General features: G+C 44.6%; 1 protein-coding gene across 1 annotated transcript in view; it reads left to right on the plus strand.

Annotated features, from left to right (window-relative positions):
* The first annotated feature begins 456 nt into the window (after window positions 1–456).
* DNAJC13 (DnaJ (Hsp40) homolog, subfamily C, member 13) overlaps window positions 457–19,762 on the plus strand; it is a 122,468-nt gene continuing 103,162 nt past the window's right edge. The window contains exon 1 of the mRNA XM_006902544.1: window positions 457–530. Within this exon, the coding sequence (XP_006902606.1) occupies window positions 463–530 (68 nt within the window). The 5' untranslated portion in view covers window positions 457–462. The remainder of the gene's footprint in view (window positions 531–19,762) is intronic.

The raw sequence follows: 19,762 nt of genomic DNA on the forward strand, positions 1-19,762 counted from the left end.
TCCACTTCACACCAGTACACACACAGCTGGTGGATTGCATCTGCTCATGTTGTAGGTGATTCCATCATTACCAGTTGGAACCACTGAGAATGTGACCCAGGCAGGACACATGGTTCTGGAGGACACAATCCAATCCATGACAGGTACTGTCTGTTTTGTATAGAAGATTAAAAAAATATTTTTTAATTCACTCTTGTTTGAATGAAAGCTTACAAAGCATACTGGATTTTCCTTTAATTATTCATAGATACTTGTTTTATAACATTAATTGTAATTGATTTACTATACTGTCTGACCAACCTTTATTGCATATTGTGTTTATTTTCACCCAGCCTGTGCAGTTAAACTTTCTTCCCTCTCCTACCTTTCCCAGCCCTGGTAACCATTTAGAAGAAAACTCTGAAGGACTATTACACTGCTAATAAGTTCACTTTTATTTTATCTTTCAGGTTTCAGCACAAAATGAACATAATTAGGGAAAATAAGGACCTGGCATGCTTCTATACCACCAAGCATTCATGGAGAGGAAAGTAAGTATTCCTGCGCCTTCAGTGTCACTGTTCAGCGCTGAGCTTCCATGTTCTAGTGTGGAACCTCTCAGTCACCAAGGCTTTTCAACCCTTTGAGAAGATTGGACGCATGTTTTAAGTGCAAACACGGTATTCAGAATGAATGTTAAGTATGTTTAATGAATATTTTAGCTTTTGACATTCCTGTTTTTCTCTGTCTGTTGTATGAAGGAGTCTGGTAAAAATGAAAGCGTCATTTGAAGGAGAAGAACCCCAGGACCCAGAGCTGGCTGCGCTCCTCTAGAAGGGCAGTGGTTATGTAGTTGTAACAGGAGAGCCACGGCCTCAGCTTTCCCTTTAGACACTAACTGTGTGTTGGCACTGTGCATTCCCATGATGGTCAGAGACACCGTTAGTTCTACCAAAGTTAATTTCTCTTTAAACCTGAAATGTAAATTTTTAAAATTTTACTGTTTTTACAATTCCTGTTGATTTTACATCAAATCATTCATACATATTTTGTGTCCCAATCTTAATTCCCACTAATCAGGCATTGTGGGGCACTCTGGTTGTGGTGTAAGGAGTTATGTTGTCATTGCAAAGGTATGCAGTTCGAATCCAGCAGCTGCTCATGGGAGAAAGATGGGCACACTCCTTTCATGCAGTTTCCTGCTTCTGAAAACCCTTCGAAGGGTCAACTGTAGGTTGCTTCTCACTTCCTTGGTGCACCAAAAGAATTGAGGCATTGTAATTAGTTTGTTATAATGTCTCATCAACCCCTTAATGTATATCATTACCTTTCCTGTCACTCACTGTAATAAATGTCTGTTGTCTATTAATGTTCACTTCCCTATCCCTCCCTTCCCATCTCTCTAACCATCCATAAGTGATTCTATTGAAGTAAACCTTTCCTTAGCTTCTTTTAGTAATAGTTACTATGTGCCATCGAGTTGACTACGCCTCATTACGACCTGTGCACAATAGCTCTGAACTTTGCTCTGTCATGACAGGCTCACTGTCACTGACAACCTTACCCCCATTACCTCGGTTACTCTGTCTCTTCCAAGGTCTTTCTCTCTTGCAGTGTCCTTCTCCAAGGACTTGCCCATCCTGGCAGCATCCCCACAGTATGTGAGATGAAGCCCCAAACCCTTGGCTCCAAGGAACAACTTGGGACCTGTTTGTTCTCTTTGCAATTCAATACTTTTCTCAGCACCACAACTCAAAGGCAGTGATTCTTCTTCTGTCATCTTTAGTCATTTTCCAGCTCTCTGAGGCACGGTAAAAAATTGTGAAGAGCATGGCTTGGATCAGGCACACTTTAGTCTCTAGAGTGACATCTTTGTTCTTCAGCACTATGGAGAGATACCTGACAGGAGATTTTCTTAATGAAATTTGTCTTTTGATTACTTGATTGCTAGCGCAAGAGTGTTGATTTTAGAACTGAGCAAGCTAAAATTGTTAGCAATCTTGTTCTGTTCTTCATCTGTCATGGTGCTGCCAATTGGCCTAGTGTGAGAATCATGTTTTCTTTATGTTGAGCTTTAATCTATGTTGCTGTCTACCTTCCTTGACCCTCTATAGCAGATGCTTCAGGTCCTCCTCTGTTTGAGCATTCAGGGTTGTGTCATCTGCGTAAAGCAGGCTGTTGATGAGTCTTTTTCCAATCCTGATGCCATGTTTCTCCTCGTAAATCCAGTCTCCTGAATGATCTGTTCCACATCTAGATTGAAAAGGTATGGAGAAAAGTCATATCTCTGATACACGCCTTTCTTGCTTTTGAACCATGCAGTGTTTCCTTGCTCTGTTCTGATGACTGTTTTCTGGTTCAATTATTGGTTCAGCATGAGCACAATTAGGTGTTTTGGAATTCCCATTCTTCTCAATGTTAGTCATAATTTGTTGTGATCCACACAGTCAGATGTAGTTGTCCTTGGATTTGCATCATTTATCCTTTTGTGACTAACAAATTTACGAGAAATGCTCAAGTTCATTTGCTATGTCAGAGACATGCAAGTAAAAGCAATAATGAGAGACCATCTTTGTGAGATACTATCTTATACTAGCAACAGTCCCAAAGTTCAAAAGAGCAGTAAACAGCAGATGTTGCTGAGGGTGTGGAGAGATTAGAACTTTTTACTCTTCTGACAGGAACGTAAACTGGTGCACCCACAATGGAAAGCAATCTGGTGTATCCCTAAAAGGTTAAAAATGAAAACACTATTTGATCCAGTAATCTCACTACTAGGTATAGATCCCGAAGAAATGAGAACTGTATCTGGAACTGAAATGGCATTTAAAAGTTGGGTTTTATCTCCTCTTTTCCTTAAGAAGAGGGGCAAACATTTTCATTGTCAGCTCAGTTAAGCCAAGATAATGGATGTTTCTGCCTTGTATCTGTTAAATAGACATCCCTACTCCTCGGATTGCTGTTAGGATTAAGTAAAGTGAAATGGTTTGTATGTTTTAAAATTAGACCATAAGTGCATTGAGTATTCAATGAATGGCTCCATGTGGGCCATTAAGAAGAAAATTTGATTCTTTAGAGTGGTCAGGAAGGAGGGAGTGTCTCACACATTGGCATCTTAAGGTCGTTTTATCCCAGAGTAGGCCTCGTGCTAGATTAAACAAGTACTTAAGGCTTAACTATTTTTGTTCTTACTAATAACTTAAGAGAATAGGTATGGAGAAAGGACATCCCTGACATAGACCCTTTCTGGTTTACACCGTGCAGTATCCCTTGGTCTTTTGAGACTAATTATAGACTTATAGGTCCAGTTAGAGATTTCATATAAGCACAATTAAATCTTCGGAATTCCCATTCTTCTCATTGTTAACTATAATATGTTATGATTCATGCAGTTAGATGCCTTTACATAGTCAACAAAACACAAATAGTCATTCTTCTGGTAGTCTCTGCTTTCAGCCAGGTTATACCTGATATCAGCAGTGATAACCCTGCTACCGTAGCCTCTCCTAAATCCAGCTTGAACATCTGACAGTTCCCTATGGATGTATTCTAGCAGTTTTTAAAAGATCTTCAGCAGTATTTTGTTCACATGTGATATTAAGGACGTTGTTTGATAATGTCCACATTCTGTTGGGTCCCCTTTCTTGGGAAAGGGAACAAATATGCGTTTCCTCTAGTCAGTCAGCCAGCCAGACACCGTCCCTCAAAATTCCCAGTGTAGACTCGGGAGCACGTCCAAGGCTGTGTCTTAGTTGAAGCGTGTCACGTGATATCTCACTTATTCCTTCAGTTTATCTTTAAATTTCTTCATTCATTACCATTGTCTCTTGTTCCTCTGACCTTCCTGAAACTTTTCATTGTTAGCTAATTTTTTTTTTTGTACAGTGAGTGTGTTCCTTCTATCTTCACTTGATGCTTCCTGGATCATTGACGATTTTACCATTGGCAGCTTTCATTATTGCAACCTGAGGCTTGCTTTTGCTTTTCATTTCTTTCCAGACAAATGTCAAGTGAATGCTTCCCTTTTTACTCTCCAACTCTAGCTCTTTGCACTTTCCATTATAATACTTTGTCTTCTCAAACTACCCTTTGAAGTCTTCTGTTGATCTCTTTTACTTTGGCATTTCCTTCTTTTGTTTTGACTTCTCAACACTCTAGTGCAAATTTCAGAGGGGCTTCTTACATCCATTTTGGTCTTTTCTCCTTCCTCTGCCTTTGTCAGGACTTTTTGCTTACTTTATGGATAGTATCTATGATGTCATTCCAAAATGTGTCTGTCTTCTGTGCCTCAAACCTATTCTGGAGATGATTTTAAAATTTATATATTTTCATTTGAGAAGCTGAACTTAATGAAAAAGAATGTGGCATCAAGATCAGAGAAAGACTCATCAACATCTTCTGCTATTGCAGCTAACTGACAACAGCCTTCCTTGCTGAAAGCAAAGAGGACTTAAAGTGCTTGATGCAGAAGATCAAAGATATGGATTGCAATATAGATTGCATCTCAATACCAAGACAAAAAAAATCCTAGCTACTGCACCGCTAAGCAACATCATGATATATGAAGAAAAGATTGAAATTGGCAATGACTTTATCTTACTTGAATCCACAGTCAACACCCTTGATACCAGCAGTCAGGAGATCAGGAGTCATATTTGCACTGGGAAAGTTTACAGTCCGGGACCTCTCCAAATTATTGAGGAGCGATGATGTCAGTTTAAGGAACAAGTGGGCTTTGTGGTCTTTTCAGTCACTTGCTATGCATCTGAGAGCTGGACAGTGAATAAGGGTGACAGAAGAATTGGGGCTTTAAATTGTGATGCCAGAAAAGAGAACTGAACATCCCCTGGACCAAAAGAATGGACAGGTGATCTGTCTTGAAGTGTGCTCACCTGAGATGCAGGATGGTGAAACTTTGTCTCACTTATTTTGGGCATATTTTTTTGAGGAACTGCCCTTGGAGAGAAGAAGATCATGCAGGGGAAAATAGAGGGTCAGTGAGAAGAAGAAAACTAATGAGTTACATGAACAGAGAGACTGCCCCAGCAGGCTCAGGTGTGTCTGAGGTGCTGAGGAGGGCACAGAGTTTTGACCTGTTGTTCATAGGGTCTGTGAGTCATAATCAGCTTAGTGGCACCTCTCAACAGCAGTAACTCGAAAATGTCAGGTAATAGAGAGTGTGTGGTGACTTCTTAGAATGATGCAGTTCTGTGTTTGCTTGTATTTCTGGTTGCTGGTTGTGGTGGGGGTTTTTTGTTTGTTTTAAGCCAACTATAATTTTGAAAGATTTGAGTATTTGTTCCTCTTAGTACAGTTCTATGCACTTCTGAATTAGAGAGTCTTATGTTAGTGGGGTGGGGTGGGGAGGTACTGGGCGGATAAGCTTTAAAAAATGTTATATTCCTGTTTGTCAAAGCTGTAGATTGCCTTAATCATCATAAATAACTTCTGTTTTTAATGTTACAGCATTTATTCATTTTAGAGAACAATTTACTGTTAACACTTTTTGCTTTGTGTAATTTTGATCATCTGGAATATTTTTTTTTTTCAGTGTTCTTCGTGGTGATTCAGACTTAAAAGAAACCTTTTTTCCTTTTCTCAGTAAAAATTTTGTTAACTGCTTCTGAACACTTAGTTGCAGTTCCTCTCATTCACACTTTGAAACCTCCTCATTTTTATCACGTTTTGTGGTAATAGAATTTGGATATTTTAAAAATTCAACCGTTTAAAGTGTACAACTCAGTGGATTTTCATATGCACACCAAGTTGTAGAACCATCACTGAGTGTTTTTAGAACATTTTCATATCCCCCAAACAAACGTGATACTCACCAGCTTTCCCGCCCCATAGCCCTCTCTTCCAGCCCCTCATGACTGCTGCTGTGTTCTCTTTGTGAGCGTGGCTGGAAATGGTCATGCGCTGTGTGCCGTGCACTTTGACATGTGCTGGGTGGGCACCAGTGATTGACAGAAGTGTCATCTGTGTCGTAAGCCAGCTCACTGTAATCTTACTGCTTCTGTGTGTATTGTATGCTGTTGACCTATATTGATGGATACTGGTGGTGTTTCTACCTGTTGGAACATTTGAGTACAGATTTTTACATTTTCATTTCTCTGGCGTATACCAAAGAGTTGAAACAAATTGGTCCTATAATGACTACCTTTATGAGGAAAGAGAAACTATTTCTAAACGGCAGCATTTTATATTGTCTGAGGGTTTGTTTTGTTCCATTCTCAGCAACATGTGTGTTAGTCTTGTTATGTTTTGTGCGTTCCATCAAGTCATGTCTCACTCCCCGTGCAATCACTCTGAACCCCGCCCTATTCCAAGTCAGTCTCACTGTCTCTGACACACCTCCCCATGATACCCCACTTCCTGTGTCAGTCAATTTCATTCAGAGTCTTCCTCTCCTACATTGTCCCTCCCTTTCCAAGCATGCTGTCCTGCTCCAGGGACTGGTCCATTCTGGCAACATGTCCAGTGTATGTGGCTTCAGAATTCTAGTCTCCAAGGAGCAGCCTGGTTTCACCCTCTCGAGGACAGACCTGTTTATTCTCTTGGCAGCCCATGGTATGTTCGATACTCTGCTCCAGCACCACAACTCAGAGGCATCGATTCTTCTTAGTCATTGTCCAGTTCTCTGATGCATAGCAAGTAATTGCAAAAATCATGGCTTCAATCAGGTACACATTAGTCTCTAGACTGACATTTTTACTCTTCAGCACTCTGGAGAGATCCCTAAGCAGATTTTTCCTAATACAATTCATCTTTGATTTTGATTTCCTGACTACTAGTGCCAAGAGTATTGATTGTGGAAATAAGCAAGCCTGAAATTGCTAACCATCTCAGTCTCTTCTTTGTCTTTCGTGATGCTTACAGTTAGTTGACTTCGTGGTGAGAATCCTTGTTTTCTTGATGTTGAGCTTCAATACGTATTAAAGACTGCTGATCTTGACCCTCTGCAGCAAATGCTTTGGGTCCTCCCATGTTCTATCAAGCAAGGTTGTGTCATCTGCATAATGCAGGTTGTTGATGAGTCTTCCCCCAATCCTGATGCCTTATTCCTTGTCATAAAGTTCAGCCTCCTGAATGATCTGTTTTGCATATAGATTGAAAAGGTATGGAGCTAGGACGCATCCCTGGCACACTCCTTTCCTGATCTTGAATCATGCAGTGTTTCCTTGCTCTGTTCTGATGACTTCTTCCTGGTCCCAGTATAGGTTTTGCATGAGCACAGTTTGGTGTTCTGGGATGATGATTAGCCCTGTGGTCCTGAGCCCCAGAGCGCCCTCGGCCTTTATGGGCATCAAAGGAATCCTGGCGTCGTGGTTAAACACTTGTCTGGGAACCTAAATATCAGCAGCTTAAACTCAACAGCAGTTCTAAAGAAGGCGTAGTGGCTTTCACGTAAACATTTACAGCCTTGGAAACTTGTGGGACAGGCCTTCTTTATTCTGTATGGCTCCTTCCCATGGAAATTGACTCAGCAGCAGCAGATACTTAGTGAGAGCACTTCTTTAGGGTCGCTGTTAGTCGCAAGTGACTTGATGGCACAAAACAACAATTTAGTGGTTGTCAGGAAAGACCAGTTGTTGGAAAAAGACTTCATGCTAGGAAAGAGAGCAAGATCCCTAACAGGATGGATTGGCGCAGTGACTGTGACAGTGAGCTTGACCATATCAGAGAGCATGCAGGACGGCAAGGCTCACATCTGTTGCTCACAGGGGTGCCGTGAGTCATAGCTGACTTGGTACCCAACATGCAGGGTTGGAGAGTATCCCATGAATTGCCAAAAGACAGACAGACATGTGTTGGAGGAAGAGGCAAAGTTGATAAAGCTTCACCTCATATATTTTGGACATGTGAGGAGAGGCTATTCCTTAGGGAAGGACATCATGCTTGGAAATGTGGAGGGTCAGCAGAAAAGAGGAAGACCCTCAGTGATGTGGATTGCTGCAGTGTCTGTGGCACTGGACTCAGCCGTGTTGGGGTGGAGGACGGTGCAGGAGAGGGCAGACTTCAGATCTATTACTCATGCGGTTGCTGTGAGTTGTCCTCAATTTATCGGCACTTAACAACAACAGCAGCAATACTGAGGGAGCTCTGCTGGTGTCATGGTAACGACCCGCACAACTAACCCAGAGTGATACAGTTCGAGTCTGCCAGCTAGTCCACTGCAGAAAAATGGGCAGTCAACTGGAGGGTCAGCTGTGAGCGGGTCCAAACTCAGCAGTACACAACAGTGAACAACAGTGTTGATGCCTGTCTTTTCATTTGGCTATTAGTCATATGTTAACTTCTTTGGAGAAATGTCTTTTGAAATAATGTGCCCATTTTATGGGTTGGGTGGGTACCCATTTTGTCTTGTTGAGTGTAGGAGTTCTTTATCTATTATACGTACAAGTCCTTTATCAGGTAAATGATTTGCAAATATTTTTTATCATTCTTAGGTCTTTCTTTTCACCTTTTTTTATAGTATGTTTTGAATCAGAAAATTTTAAATTTTGATTCATTTTTTTTTTCTGTTGCTTATATTTTTGATATATCTAAGAAATAGTTACTTTTAAATACTTGTTCCAGGTTCTCCAGAGATTGGCTCCTTTGAGGTTTGACCTGTCTTTGTCATTTTCTGCTTTGACCCACTTTGCGGTAATTTTGAGTAGTGGTGTGAAGTGGAGGCCAAGGCCTTGTTTCGTCAGTGACTCTAGTGTCTAGCCCCGCTGTCTGCAGAGAAGCTGTGCTTCCGCAGGGGGCGGTTTGGACTCTCTTGTCGATTCTATTCCCTTGTCCTGGTTGTGCCTGCACCATACTGTCTTGAGTACTGTTGTTGCTAGTTGTAATTGAGTTGCCTGTGACTGATAGTGACCCTGTGAAGAGCAGACTTGAGCCTCACTCTTCATCTGCCACCCTCACTATCTCAATTTACCTGAGCCCCTTGTTACAGTCCTCGTGTCAGTCTAGCTCTTTGAGGGGCTTCCTCTCATTCCCTGACTCTCCACCTTTCCCAGCCTGATGCCTTTTTCCAAGAACTGGCCCCTTTTTTACAACATGCCCAAAGTGTGTGATGAAGTGTCTCTACCCTTGCTTCTGCAGAGCTCTTTGGCTGCACTCCTGTAACACACACTTGTTTGTTCTTAGGTGGTTTGTGGGGTTAGCAGGGTGATTCTCCAGCACCACCATGTAGCAAAGGCTACACTTCTGCCACTCATTGTCAGATTCTGAGATGTACAGCACGTGATTGAAAATAGCATGACTTGGGTGGGGAGCACCTTAGTGTTCACACTGTTATCATCACACTTTGAAGAGGTCCTTCCCAGCAGATTTCCCCATTGTGAGTGCCTTTTAATGTCTCTGTGCTGCTTGTAGTTCCAAGCCACATGAGCATGAGGTTTTACTGTGTCTTTGGAAGCACATCCCCAGGCCTTCCAGAGGTGCCTCCGGGTAGATGGGAACCTTGGGGCAGATGGCGAAAGAACAGTGGGGGACCTCTGGTTTGATAGGGACCTCTGGCCTTGATAGGGACCTCTGGCCTTGAGGCTGGCAGTCAGGAGTGATCATTGCTCACACCTTCCATGTGTGGCTCCATTCATGGATAGCTTGTTTATTTCTACAGAGTTTTGTCATCTTCAGTGTACATATCTTGAAACTTGAAAATAGTCCCTGGAAAGCTTCTATAGGTCCACACATTGTCACTTCTCTGGGTCACACACACTGTTGTATAGCACTGAAGCTTTGTGAATTGTTGTTATGTACCATTGATTCACTTGCGACTCATAGCAACCTTATGTGCAACAGCTCTGAACCCTGCTCTGTCCTGTGCCAGCCTTATTGTCTCTGACACACCTACCCCCCATTACCCCAGACAGTGAGTCAGTCCATCTCATCAAGGATCTTCCTCTCCTGGTCTGTCCTTGCAACATGGCCAGAGTATGTCAGACAAAGCCTCAGAATGCTTGCCTCCAAGGAGCAGCCTGGTTTCACCCTCTCTAGGACAAACCTGTTTGTCCTAGCCATCTACGGTATATTCAACACTCTTCTCCAGCACCTCTCTTTTATGTGACCAAATTCTAAAGTATATCTGAGCATATTCTCATGTAAAAAGGTAACCATCATGAGAAACTTTGTTGTTTTGGGGTTGCTCAGAGAAACTTTGTTGCTTTGGGGTTGCTCACCGAGCTTCCTTTAGAGACATGTCCACATACTACGTGCTTTGCATGTGATTCTGGGGGTTTGAGCCTCAGTTTTGAGAGTACCTGCCTTGTTGAAACCTAACCCCAGTGTTTTGGGGGAGTGTTCTGGCATATTTAGTGAGATGAGTATTTTTCTTTCTTTTCATGTGCTAAAGGTGAAAGGTACCCCCTGTAGGAATGTCTTTCTAGAATATTCCTGTGACCCATTTCTGTTACCTTTGCACATTTTCATTGTGCCTAACTCGGAAGGCAGTTCCCACTCTTGATCTGGCAAATTCAAGCTGTCACCTCCTGTAGTCAGTCCCTAGCAGGCAGGGTAGGCTTGTCATTGGATTGCTTTTCTCTGCTTGTCAGAGCCGCGATTGAAGGATGTGCTCTGGAGCAGGATAGAGAGTAGATTTCTAAGGAAACATGGTTCTTTGATGAGAGAGCAGGATTTCCTGTCTGAGGGTTCCAGGTCAAGCGGACAGGAAGGAAGGAAGGTACAGATGTTGCCGTTAAAGCAGAAGTGTAAGTCCTGTGCATACCCAGACGAGGGCTCAGACCTAGGCCCAACGGCCACCTGCCAAGCTTGCACAGAGTTTAAGGAGCTCGCCTGAGCCTGGACGGACTCCCCCTGGGCACGCAGGCTGTGTGGTGTGTGGAGTCATTTAAGGAACTCGCCTGAGCCTGGGTGGACTCCCCCTGGGCATGCTGGGGGTGTGGTGTGTGGAGTCAGTTAAGGAGCTCCCCCCATCCTAAATGGACTCCCCTCTGGTGCTGGGCGTGTGGATTGTGCTGTGTGGAGTCAGTGGCAGAGACGAGAGCTGAGAGACAGTGCAGGTGTGGGTGCTCAGTGCCTTTCCACATGTGGGGACAGAGTCCACCGAGCAGTTCAGCACCCCTCCCCCTGGCCGGTGACATCCAGCTCTCCTTTGGAGTTTGGCTTTACCCCGACCCTGCCTTGGCAGTGACCCTCCCAGCCTCTTGTGCCCAGATGAGCCCATTATAAATGTTTGTGGTTATTTTCAGGATTACAAAGTAAGCGTGAATAGACCCTCTTAGGTGGAAGGGTAGCCTTTCTACTGGAATATGACCAGAACTAATGTACTGCCATTGGAAAGGTTGGTGGTTTGAATCTGCCAACTGCTCCACGGGAGAGAGAGGGACATTCTCCTGCTGAGGTGTGCAGCCTGGGAACCGGGTGGAGGTGACTTGGCAGCATTAGGGTTAGAACCTCTCCTTGCTTTCCAGCTGGCACTGACCCATAGCAGTGGGTTTGAGAGGCTGTAAAGCCACACGGGGTGGGCACATTGCTCAGCTCTCTCTCCCTTGGAGCAGCTGGTGGATCCCAGCTGTCAGGGAGGCCCTGCCTTCGATTAGTAGCACCAGTCCCTACACACTAGACCACCTGATTCCCAAGACTCCCTTTTCCTATTTCCAAGGAGTCTGGTGGTACAGCCAGTGAAGCATTGGGCAGCTGATGGAAAGGTTAAGAGTTGACCTTGCCGTTCACCTCACAGAGGAAGATGCAGTGTGCAGTCATGTGAAGATTCTCATCCTGGGAGCCCTACAGGGCCGGCCTCCTCTGTCCCTTGGGGTCGCTCTGAGTCTTAGAATCAGTTGGATAGCAAGGAGTTTGGGATTGATTGTGTTTATTCTTTTTATTTTTTTTTTCTCTAGAGGGGAATTAGATGTATTCACACAACCAAAACATCAGACGCCATCAGAGTAGCAGGCGGGGGGAGGGCCTGTGTGGACAGACATCATCTCTTCATGCTCACCCACCCCTCCTTCCCTGTAACTGGGAAAGGTGGAGTGCTCTCACGCAGTCACTGTCTCTGGCGTTGCCTTCTCCTCAGACCCTGCTTAGTGGCGTGACTCTTGGGGTCAGAGATTCTTACCCACTGAGATCGGAGGAGGGGCTGCCTCTTAGTGGCTGGAATCTTCTCACTGCCTCAGGCTCCCCTGTATTTAAGGATGGAGTTCACTGACTTTCCTACCTTGCCTTTGTTCCTGTCCCCAGGATTTGAGGACCTTCCCCCCTCCTTTTCCCAGGGGAGTTGGTTGAGGGAAATGAATATTGAGCTTTCTGCTGGAACGTCCAGTTTGCTGTCTCCGATCCCCGGCCAAGCAGGATTGGGAGCAAGCAGGCAGTGGCTGGCCCAGCCGTGAGCCCCGGAGCACGAGGGTCCAATTAGGAACTCAGATCTCAGCAAGTGCATGTGGGAAGCCTGGACCTTTGCTTCTCCCTCGTCGTCCATCCAGAACCCTGAACAGCAGCAGTCTGTCCTCTGGGGGCTGGGGGGTAGGGCAGACTGACCACTGCACTGCCGTCCGCGGGCACTGGTGCCTGAGGATAGTGCTGGAGAGCTGTCCTTTATCCTCAGGAGGCCCAGGTGGGGCTGGGGTTTGGTTTGGGGGATACAGAAGGTGGCCAGGCTGGACATCAGCCACCAGGTCCCATAGGAGTTCTGTCTGCAGAGAGAGCAGGGAGGCCAAGTGGGCCCTCGGGGCGGCTTTCTGGAGGAGGACGGGCTGGCGGAGCAGATCTCCAAGGCTGAGGGTGGTTTTCAGGGGGTCAGTCCTGTTCCTCCTGCTCACCTTCCTCTCCGCCTGCCTGGAGTCTTTCTGTCTCCATCCTCTAGAGGGGAGCCATTAGTGGGGGAGTGGTGGCTGGGGTTTGGGAAGAGTGCTGGAATTCTGGGTTCCAGATGGAAGTGGAGGCTGAAGGCAGGGGGGCAGCTGGGGCCTGGATGCCTGGGTTCTGAGCAGGAAGCTAGATTGTTGATCCTTTTGTATCCACTACTTCTTGTCTTTTGTCTTTCTCTTTATTTTCCTAGTCTGTATTGACTCTCTCTCAATTTTCCTTTACCCCCTAACTCAGTTTGCTGATGCCTTCCTAGTTGAACATTGCTCCTCTTCCCTGTGGGAACTCCCATCAGTCTGCCCACTGACTCTTGAACCTCCTAGCAGCCTCTGATGGTGGCCTGGCCGGCTGTCCTCCTGTAGCATCTCGTGGTGATTGGACGCTATCAAACGTGGGCGGTGCTCGCTAGGTGGCCAGTGATGGTGTTCCCTCCCTTTCCTCCCTCTAACGTTGGCCTTTGACTCTTTTTGTGCGTGTTTGTGTTTGCTATCCAGCTCCATTGTCTCCTGTCGCCCTTTCAGCTCTCCTCTTCCTCAGGGCTTTGGTCTTGGAGTTTGTCCACATGCCCTCACGCCCCTCTTCCCTTGTGTTTAGGGTTAAAGAGCTTGGTGACATTGGTGCCATGGTGTGTTGTGCTGGACCGCTTGCTGAAAGGTGGATGTCTCGCCTGCTCTCTGTGAGGCCAGGGAAGCCGTCTGTGGACATAAGCATCACAGCCTCGGCGGCCTGAGGGTGTCGCTGGAAGTCAGAACTGACTTCATGGCGGTGCATTCATCATTTGTATCCAGTGGTTCCTTTAAATTTCTGCTTCCAGCTTTGCTGCTGTTCCAGAAACCGAAATACATGACGTCATGTGGCTTGCTTCTCCGTGAGTCTTGATCTTTAACATTTTAATACTGTTCCTCCAGTGAATGGGCCTCTAAGTCTTTTGCTCACAGTGTTTAAAACTAAAACACAAAACCCCATGACTGGTCCCCTGGCCATGGAGATGGCAAGAGCCCCGCAGCTGTGGCATGTGGTGGCGAAGAGAGACGCTTGCGTAGGGTAGTCAGTCAGCTCGTCGGTGCTCCAGTGTCTGAAGGCATTGCTTTTGGAAGCAGACCTCTTTGAAGAAATCCTGCTTTCAGTCTGTTCCCTGATGAGTAGTTGTGTCCTACCGTATATACGTTAGTGAATTCGAAGAATTTGTGCTGCCTGAGCAAATATAGTACAAAACAGTATTGGTCAGCACTTTCATGCTCTTGATTATTCCTTGTTATTCCTCCCCCTGATTATTCTGTTTCTTGATTTTCATTAAATGTCTTGGTGGCAGAACAAAGTTTAGATCCCAGTAGCATACAAAGCATTTATTTTTTTCCTTGGGATACAAATACTATTACAAAAAAACATATGCAAGCATAAAGAGTGATATAAAAGAACTGTTGTTCACTTCAATGTGAGCGTGACGTCATGTGTCCACTGGCCTGCTCTCGGCTGGCCTGCGCCCCTCTGTGCCCTCACTTCCTGTGTGAACTTGACACCACGGATCCACTGGCCTGCTTTCGGCTGGCCTGCGCCCCTCTGTGCCCTCACTTCCTGTGTGAACTTGACACCACGGATCCACTGGCCTGCTTTCGGCTCTGGCCTGTGGCCCTCCGTGCTCTCACTGATCTGCTCAGCCTTCCTTGCTGGTCTTTGCCTTTCCCCACATTTTGAGGGAGATTAGCCCCATGCAGATTTGATCTTTTGATTGTCGTTTGCATGGTTATTGATTATGGACCCACGGGAAAGGAAATCCAGGACAGTTCCAGCCTTTACCACACTTGGCTGCTCTCTCACTGGTTATGAGCGTTTGGGGGTTTGCGTGTTGAGCTGTAATCTGTACTGTAGGCTGTAGTCTTCGCTCTTCATCACTGAGTGCCTCAAGTCCTCTCCTCTTTGATCAAGCGAGGTTGCATCATCTGCATTTCATAGGTTGTTGATGAGTCTCCCTCCAGGCCTGATCCCTTGTTCTCCTGACAGTCCAGTATACAGATTATGATCTCAGTATACAGGTGGGCTAAGAGTAGGGGAAAGGTACAGCCCTGACACAACCTCTCCTCTTCATACGTGCTCTTCACTATTGATCCTGAAATCCAAATGAGGAAGACGTTCAGTAAGCCAATTGTAAAAGCCACTGAACAAGGCCATTGTAAAGTTCATGGTCCTGACAGTGCTGTGTGTTTTCAAGTTGAATGCCTCTGTAGGCTTTGATAGCTGTGACTTTGAGGAAGCAGGTGGCCAGGTCTTTTTACTGAGGAACCTTTGAGTAGATTGAGACTGCAGCCTTTTAGTAGCTGAGTACCTAACTCTTGGTAACATCCATTTAAAAACATTATTTTCTGAAGAACATTGTTTTGATTCACCTGATTGTCTTCACACTGCTTTCCCAGAGGGCTTCCTTTCCCTCTATGTTAGATCAAACCATGCCATCCACCTCTGTCACAGATCCTTAGAATCACAGTGCTGACTTTTGTTCTGTATTTTCCTTCTGGATGATACTTTGAAAATACTCCCAGATATTTGGATTCAGCAAACATTTTTTTAAGCATGCCTTCTGTTTTGATGCACCCTTGCCCTGTATGTGTAGTTGTGATTTACACAAGTAGCTAAGTCTTTCACAGGATAAATAAACACTGTTTTGGGTAATGGAACACTTTTGTTTTAGTTGCATGACTTGTAAATTTCCTGAAGTCTGTCCTAGAGATACTGTGAACAGTGGCAAAGTTAGCAGACCTGTCCTGTCCTGTCCTAAGGGCACTCAGGTTGTCCAGAAGCTCGTGACAGAAAAACCAAAATAACTCTTTTCTACTCTGTCATCAACCTCTACTCTCAAGCTTTTTATTTTATTAATTATATTAATAAAAATATTTTATTAGCCACTTACTCACCTGCCTCTTAAGTTTTACTCATAAAATACTCTTTTCTCTCTAGCCGCCTCTGTGTAGAGCGTCTCCAGTTGTTTGACACTTTATGAATTGGAAAGGTTTATTCAGAATTCCTAAGACACAGCTTGAGTGTTGGTTTAAATGTAGTTCAAGCTGCCAGGGCTCGGGAGGCACAACAATCAAGTACTCCACCATTCAGCATGATGGTTATGTGAGTATGTGGTGTCTCTGAGCCCGAGCTGAGCTGACAGCACTTCCCAGAAGGGCTTCCTCCAGGTGATCTGATGCTGCATGTACAGTCCAGCCTAGATCGCTAACTCAGAGGCCAGTGGTTCACGTCTACTGTCTACACTGAAGGAGAGAGGACAGGCTCCTTTACAGCCATGATACCTCAGTGGGGAGTCAGTAGGAGTCAGAATCTACTCATGGGGTACTTGGTGCCTCTGCTTCTGTAAAGATGATGGTAGGAGTGGCCTGCAGGGCACCACTTCTCTGTCGTTGGGGTCATTGGGACGCAAAGTTGCCTGGAGTACACCTAACAAAGTCCCGATCCCTGCCAAGAGTGCTGATTGTGTATACAAGTAAGGTGAAGTCATTGACAGTTTCAGGCTTTTCTCCATCTATCATGATGTGCATAGGTCTAGTTTTAGTTGTTTTGGGTCAAACATTCTTCTAAGTGCTGTAGCACTGGTCTGTCCATTTGCTGTGCAGAGGTAATTCCTGGTTGCTGTGATGCTAAACACTGTGACGCTGATGTGTCAAATGCGATAATGGTTAAATGGTGGACGGTGTTTGATGGAGCTCTCTGATAAAAATAAGCTTGGAAGCAGGAGTGGCATCCATTTCCGAAATAGCTTGCCTCTGGAAACTCTGTGAACTTGAAGAAACGATGAAAGTTAAACAGTTCTTCAGGTCTTTTGTTTATAGGGTCGCTATGAGTGGTCTATGACTCAAGGGCACTTAACAACAACAACAACATGATGTTGCCTATTGGTCCAGTGTTGAGGGTTTTTGTTTTCTTAATATTGACATGCAATCAGATTGGCAGTCGAGAGGTATTGCACTAGAAAAGTCTGCTGTCAGGGACATCTCCAGATTACTGAGAAACAATTATGTCAATTTGAAGACTAAGGTGCCATGATATTTTTCATAGCTTACTCTAAATCTTAGAGCTGGATAATGAATAAAGATGACAGAAAAAGAATTTATGTCTTTAAACTGTGGTGATAGAGAAGAGTAATGAATATCCCATGCACTGCCAAAAAGGCAAACAGCTGTATCTTGGAGAAAGTCTATCTAGAATGCTCCTTGGAGGCAAAATTGAAAAAGCTTTGTCTCAACGTGCTTTGGCCATGTTTTTAGGAGAGACTTTTCCCTGGAAGAGGACATCATGCTTGCAAAGGTAGAAGTTCAGAAGAGAGGAAGACCCTCAACCAAATGGATTAACACATTCACTGCAGCAATGGGCTCAAGTATGTCAGATGATGAGCATGGTGCAGGCAGGATAGGACAAGATTCTGATCTGTTGTTCATTGGGTTGCTGTTAGTTGTGCTTGACTCAGTGGCATCTAACAACAACAACAAGAAGAAGAAAGCTTGTATCCTTTTTCCAGACCTGTGCAGTTTGTATGTTGAACATATTCAAGAAGGCGAACTTTATGAAGAAGAATGTGGCATTGGGATTGGAGGAAGAATCATTAACAGCCTGTGTTATGCAAATGGCACAACCTTGCTTTCTGAAAGTGAGGACTTGAGGCACTTGCTGCAGAAGATCAGGGACTGTAGGCTTCAGTATGGATTACATATCAACATCAAGGAAACAGAAATGCTCAGCACTGGACACAATAGTCAGCATCATGATTGTTGTTGTTGTTGTTGTTGTTGTTATGTGCCACCGAGTTGCCTGCGACTCACAGCGACCCCGTGTACATCAGCCCTAAAACCTGCTCTATCCCTTGCCACTCTTATTGTCTTTTTTTGCTTGCATGCGATATTAATAATATTGTTTGATAATTTCCAAATTCTGTTGGATCACCTTTCTTTGGAATGGGAACACATATAGATTAGTCAGTCGGCCACTTAGACACCTTGAAGTCAGTCATTTCTCACCACAGTTCTTGCCGTGACTCTAAGACCTGGGCTTGGACGCCCAAGATGACCTTGTTTGCCGTGTGTTAGCCGGGCCGTCCTTGTTGGTTCTGCCTGGAATGTCTTCCTTTCGAGCATCCTTATGGCTTGCTCCTCTTTCTCCTTTGGGTCTTTCTTTCTGTAACATTTTCTTTGTAAAGTCTTTAATGACCATCCTAGTTTGAATTTTGCACTACCCACACCGCAATATTTCTTGTTCCTTTATGTCCCTTTTGGATGTTTATTTCTTAGCAGAGCCCACTGTTGGCTGTCTTTGAGAAATTTCGCACTTGAGCTAGGCTTAGTCTTATTAGTTATTGTTGTTGTACCATCAATTTGGAACCATCCCATGGCTGTCCCTCCGGTGAGTATTCAGAGGCAGTAAATCACAATGAAGGAGATCGTTCATTCTTCTACCCTGGAGCAGCTTGTGGATTCGACCCTTGGGCCTTTGGATGGACAGCTCCTCAGTGCTAGTGCACCAGAGCCCCCTATTTTCATTAGTAGATAGGCAGTCATGCAGCTTGTCGCTCCAGTAGAATAGTGCACAGGGAGTTGTGCTACCAAGCCAAAGCCCCTGTGACTTACAGCTCAGAAACCCAGTAGACAGTAGACTAGGGGTTGCTTCCAACTCCACAGCATGGAGAGGCACAGCACAGGTCAGGTAGAAACCCTAGGTTCTGTGAGGATTCCCAAGGCTCCTAGACATTAGTGGCTAAAAGAATTAGGGATATTCAACCTAGGAAAGAGAATTCAAATTGCTGGTTCAGATGGCAGAAAAATTAGCTATCGTGTATATGCAGTTAAAAGATAAACTTGGACCAGAGGGTGAGAAATGAGCAGAATTATGCAAGCGTACTATAAGGAGACACACACTGGCTGGAAGCTGGTAGCCTGGTAACACAGACCAGGCAGAGGGCTTGTTTTCAAACGGGATAATATATGAGGCTCATCTGCCTTGACCCTTGACACAGAGATTGAGACTCTTAAAGTGTAAAAAGCAATACACATACTTTTTATAACCTCAAGAAGATTGAGGGTTTTTATTTTATAGTAAATATTCGAGTGGCTCCATGGAAGAAAGATGGGTGTTCTCCTCCAGTGCCGTTTACAGCCTTGGAAATTTGCTGGAGCGTCATCTGTGAGTCAGTTCCAAGGTGAAGACCATGAGTGGGGGGAGGTTCTTCCTCTCTTGGGAAAAGAAAACAGCTGGTGTTTGGTCTTGCAAAGGAGAGAGACTTGGCAAGTACGTGGGAAAGAAAAAGCCGCTCTCCTAAGGCTTTTCCTTATGGCTTCAAGTTACTCATACCTCTGAGTTACTAGATAGACAGTTTTTTTGGCCCTAATATGCACCTCACTGTAAAGTCCCTTTTACAACAAGATCTAGAAAGTGCTTTGTATAATATGGTAGCCACTAAATGGCATGTGGCTATTTAAATTCAAAGTGGTTAAATGTAAAAAATTCATTTCTTGAGCTATATTTTAAATGTTGTATGTGACTTGTGTACCTTCAAGTCAAAACCAATCCATAACTGACCCTCCATTGAGAGTATTCAAAGGTAATCCAAAGGAGGAGATTGCCCATCTTTCTCCCACAGAGCAGCTGGTGGATTCAAACCACATACCTTTGGGGTGCTAGCACAGCTCCTTAGCTCTAGGCTACCAGAGGTCCCTGTCTGTGTTTACCCTATTGCACAGTAAAGATAATAGAACATTTCCATTATTGCATGAAGTTCTTTGGACAGCCCTGCTCTAGATGACCAAATTAGATGAGAAAAGTGTTAGAAAGAGGCTTCAAATTTACCTCATTTCAGCCTTTGAGTTAGAACAGACTGTGTTTTCGAAAGATGCTTTTGCACAGGACCAGATTGCCCATCTTTGTCCTGAGGAGCAGCTGGTGGGTTCAGACTGCCTGCCTTCGGGTTGGCAGT

Source organism: Elephantulus edwardii, unplaced genomic scaffold, assembly GCF_000299155.1.
Source record: "Elephantulus edwardii isolate Elephantulus edwardi_28Jun2011 unplaced genomic scaffold, EleEdw1.0 scaffold00427, whole genome shotgun sequence".
Taxonomy (NCBI): domain Eukaryota; kingdom Metazoa; phylum Chordata; class Mammalia; order Macroscelidea; family Macroscelididae; genus Elephantulus; species Elephantulus edwardii.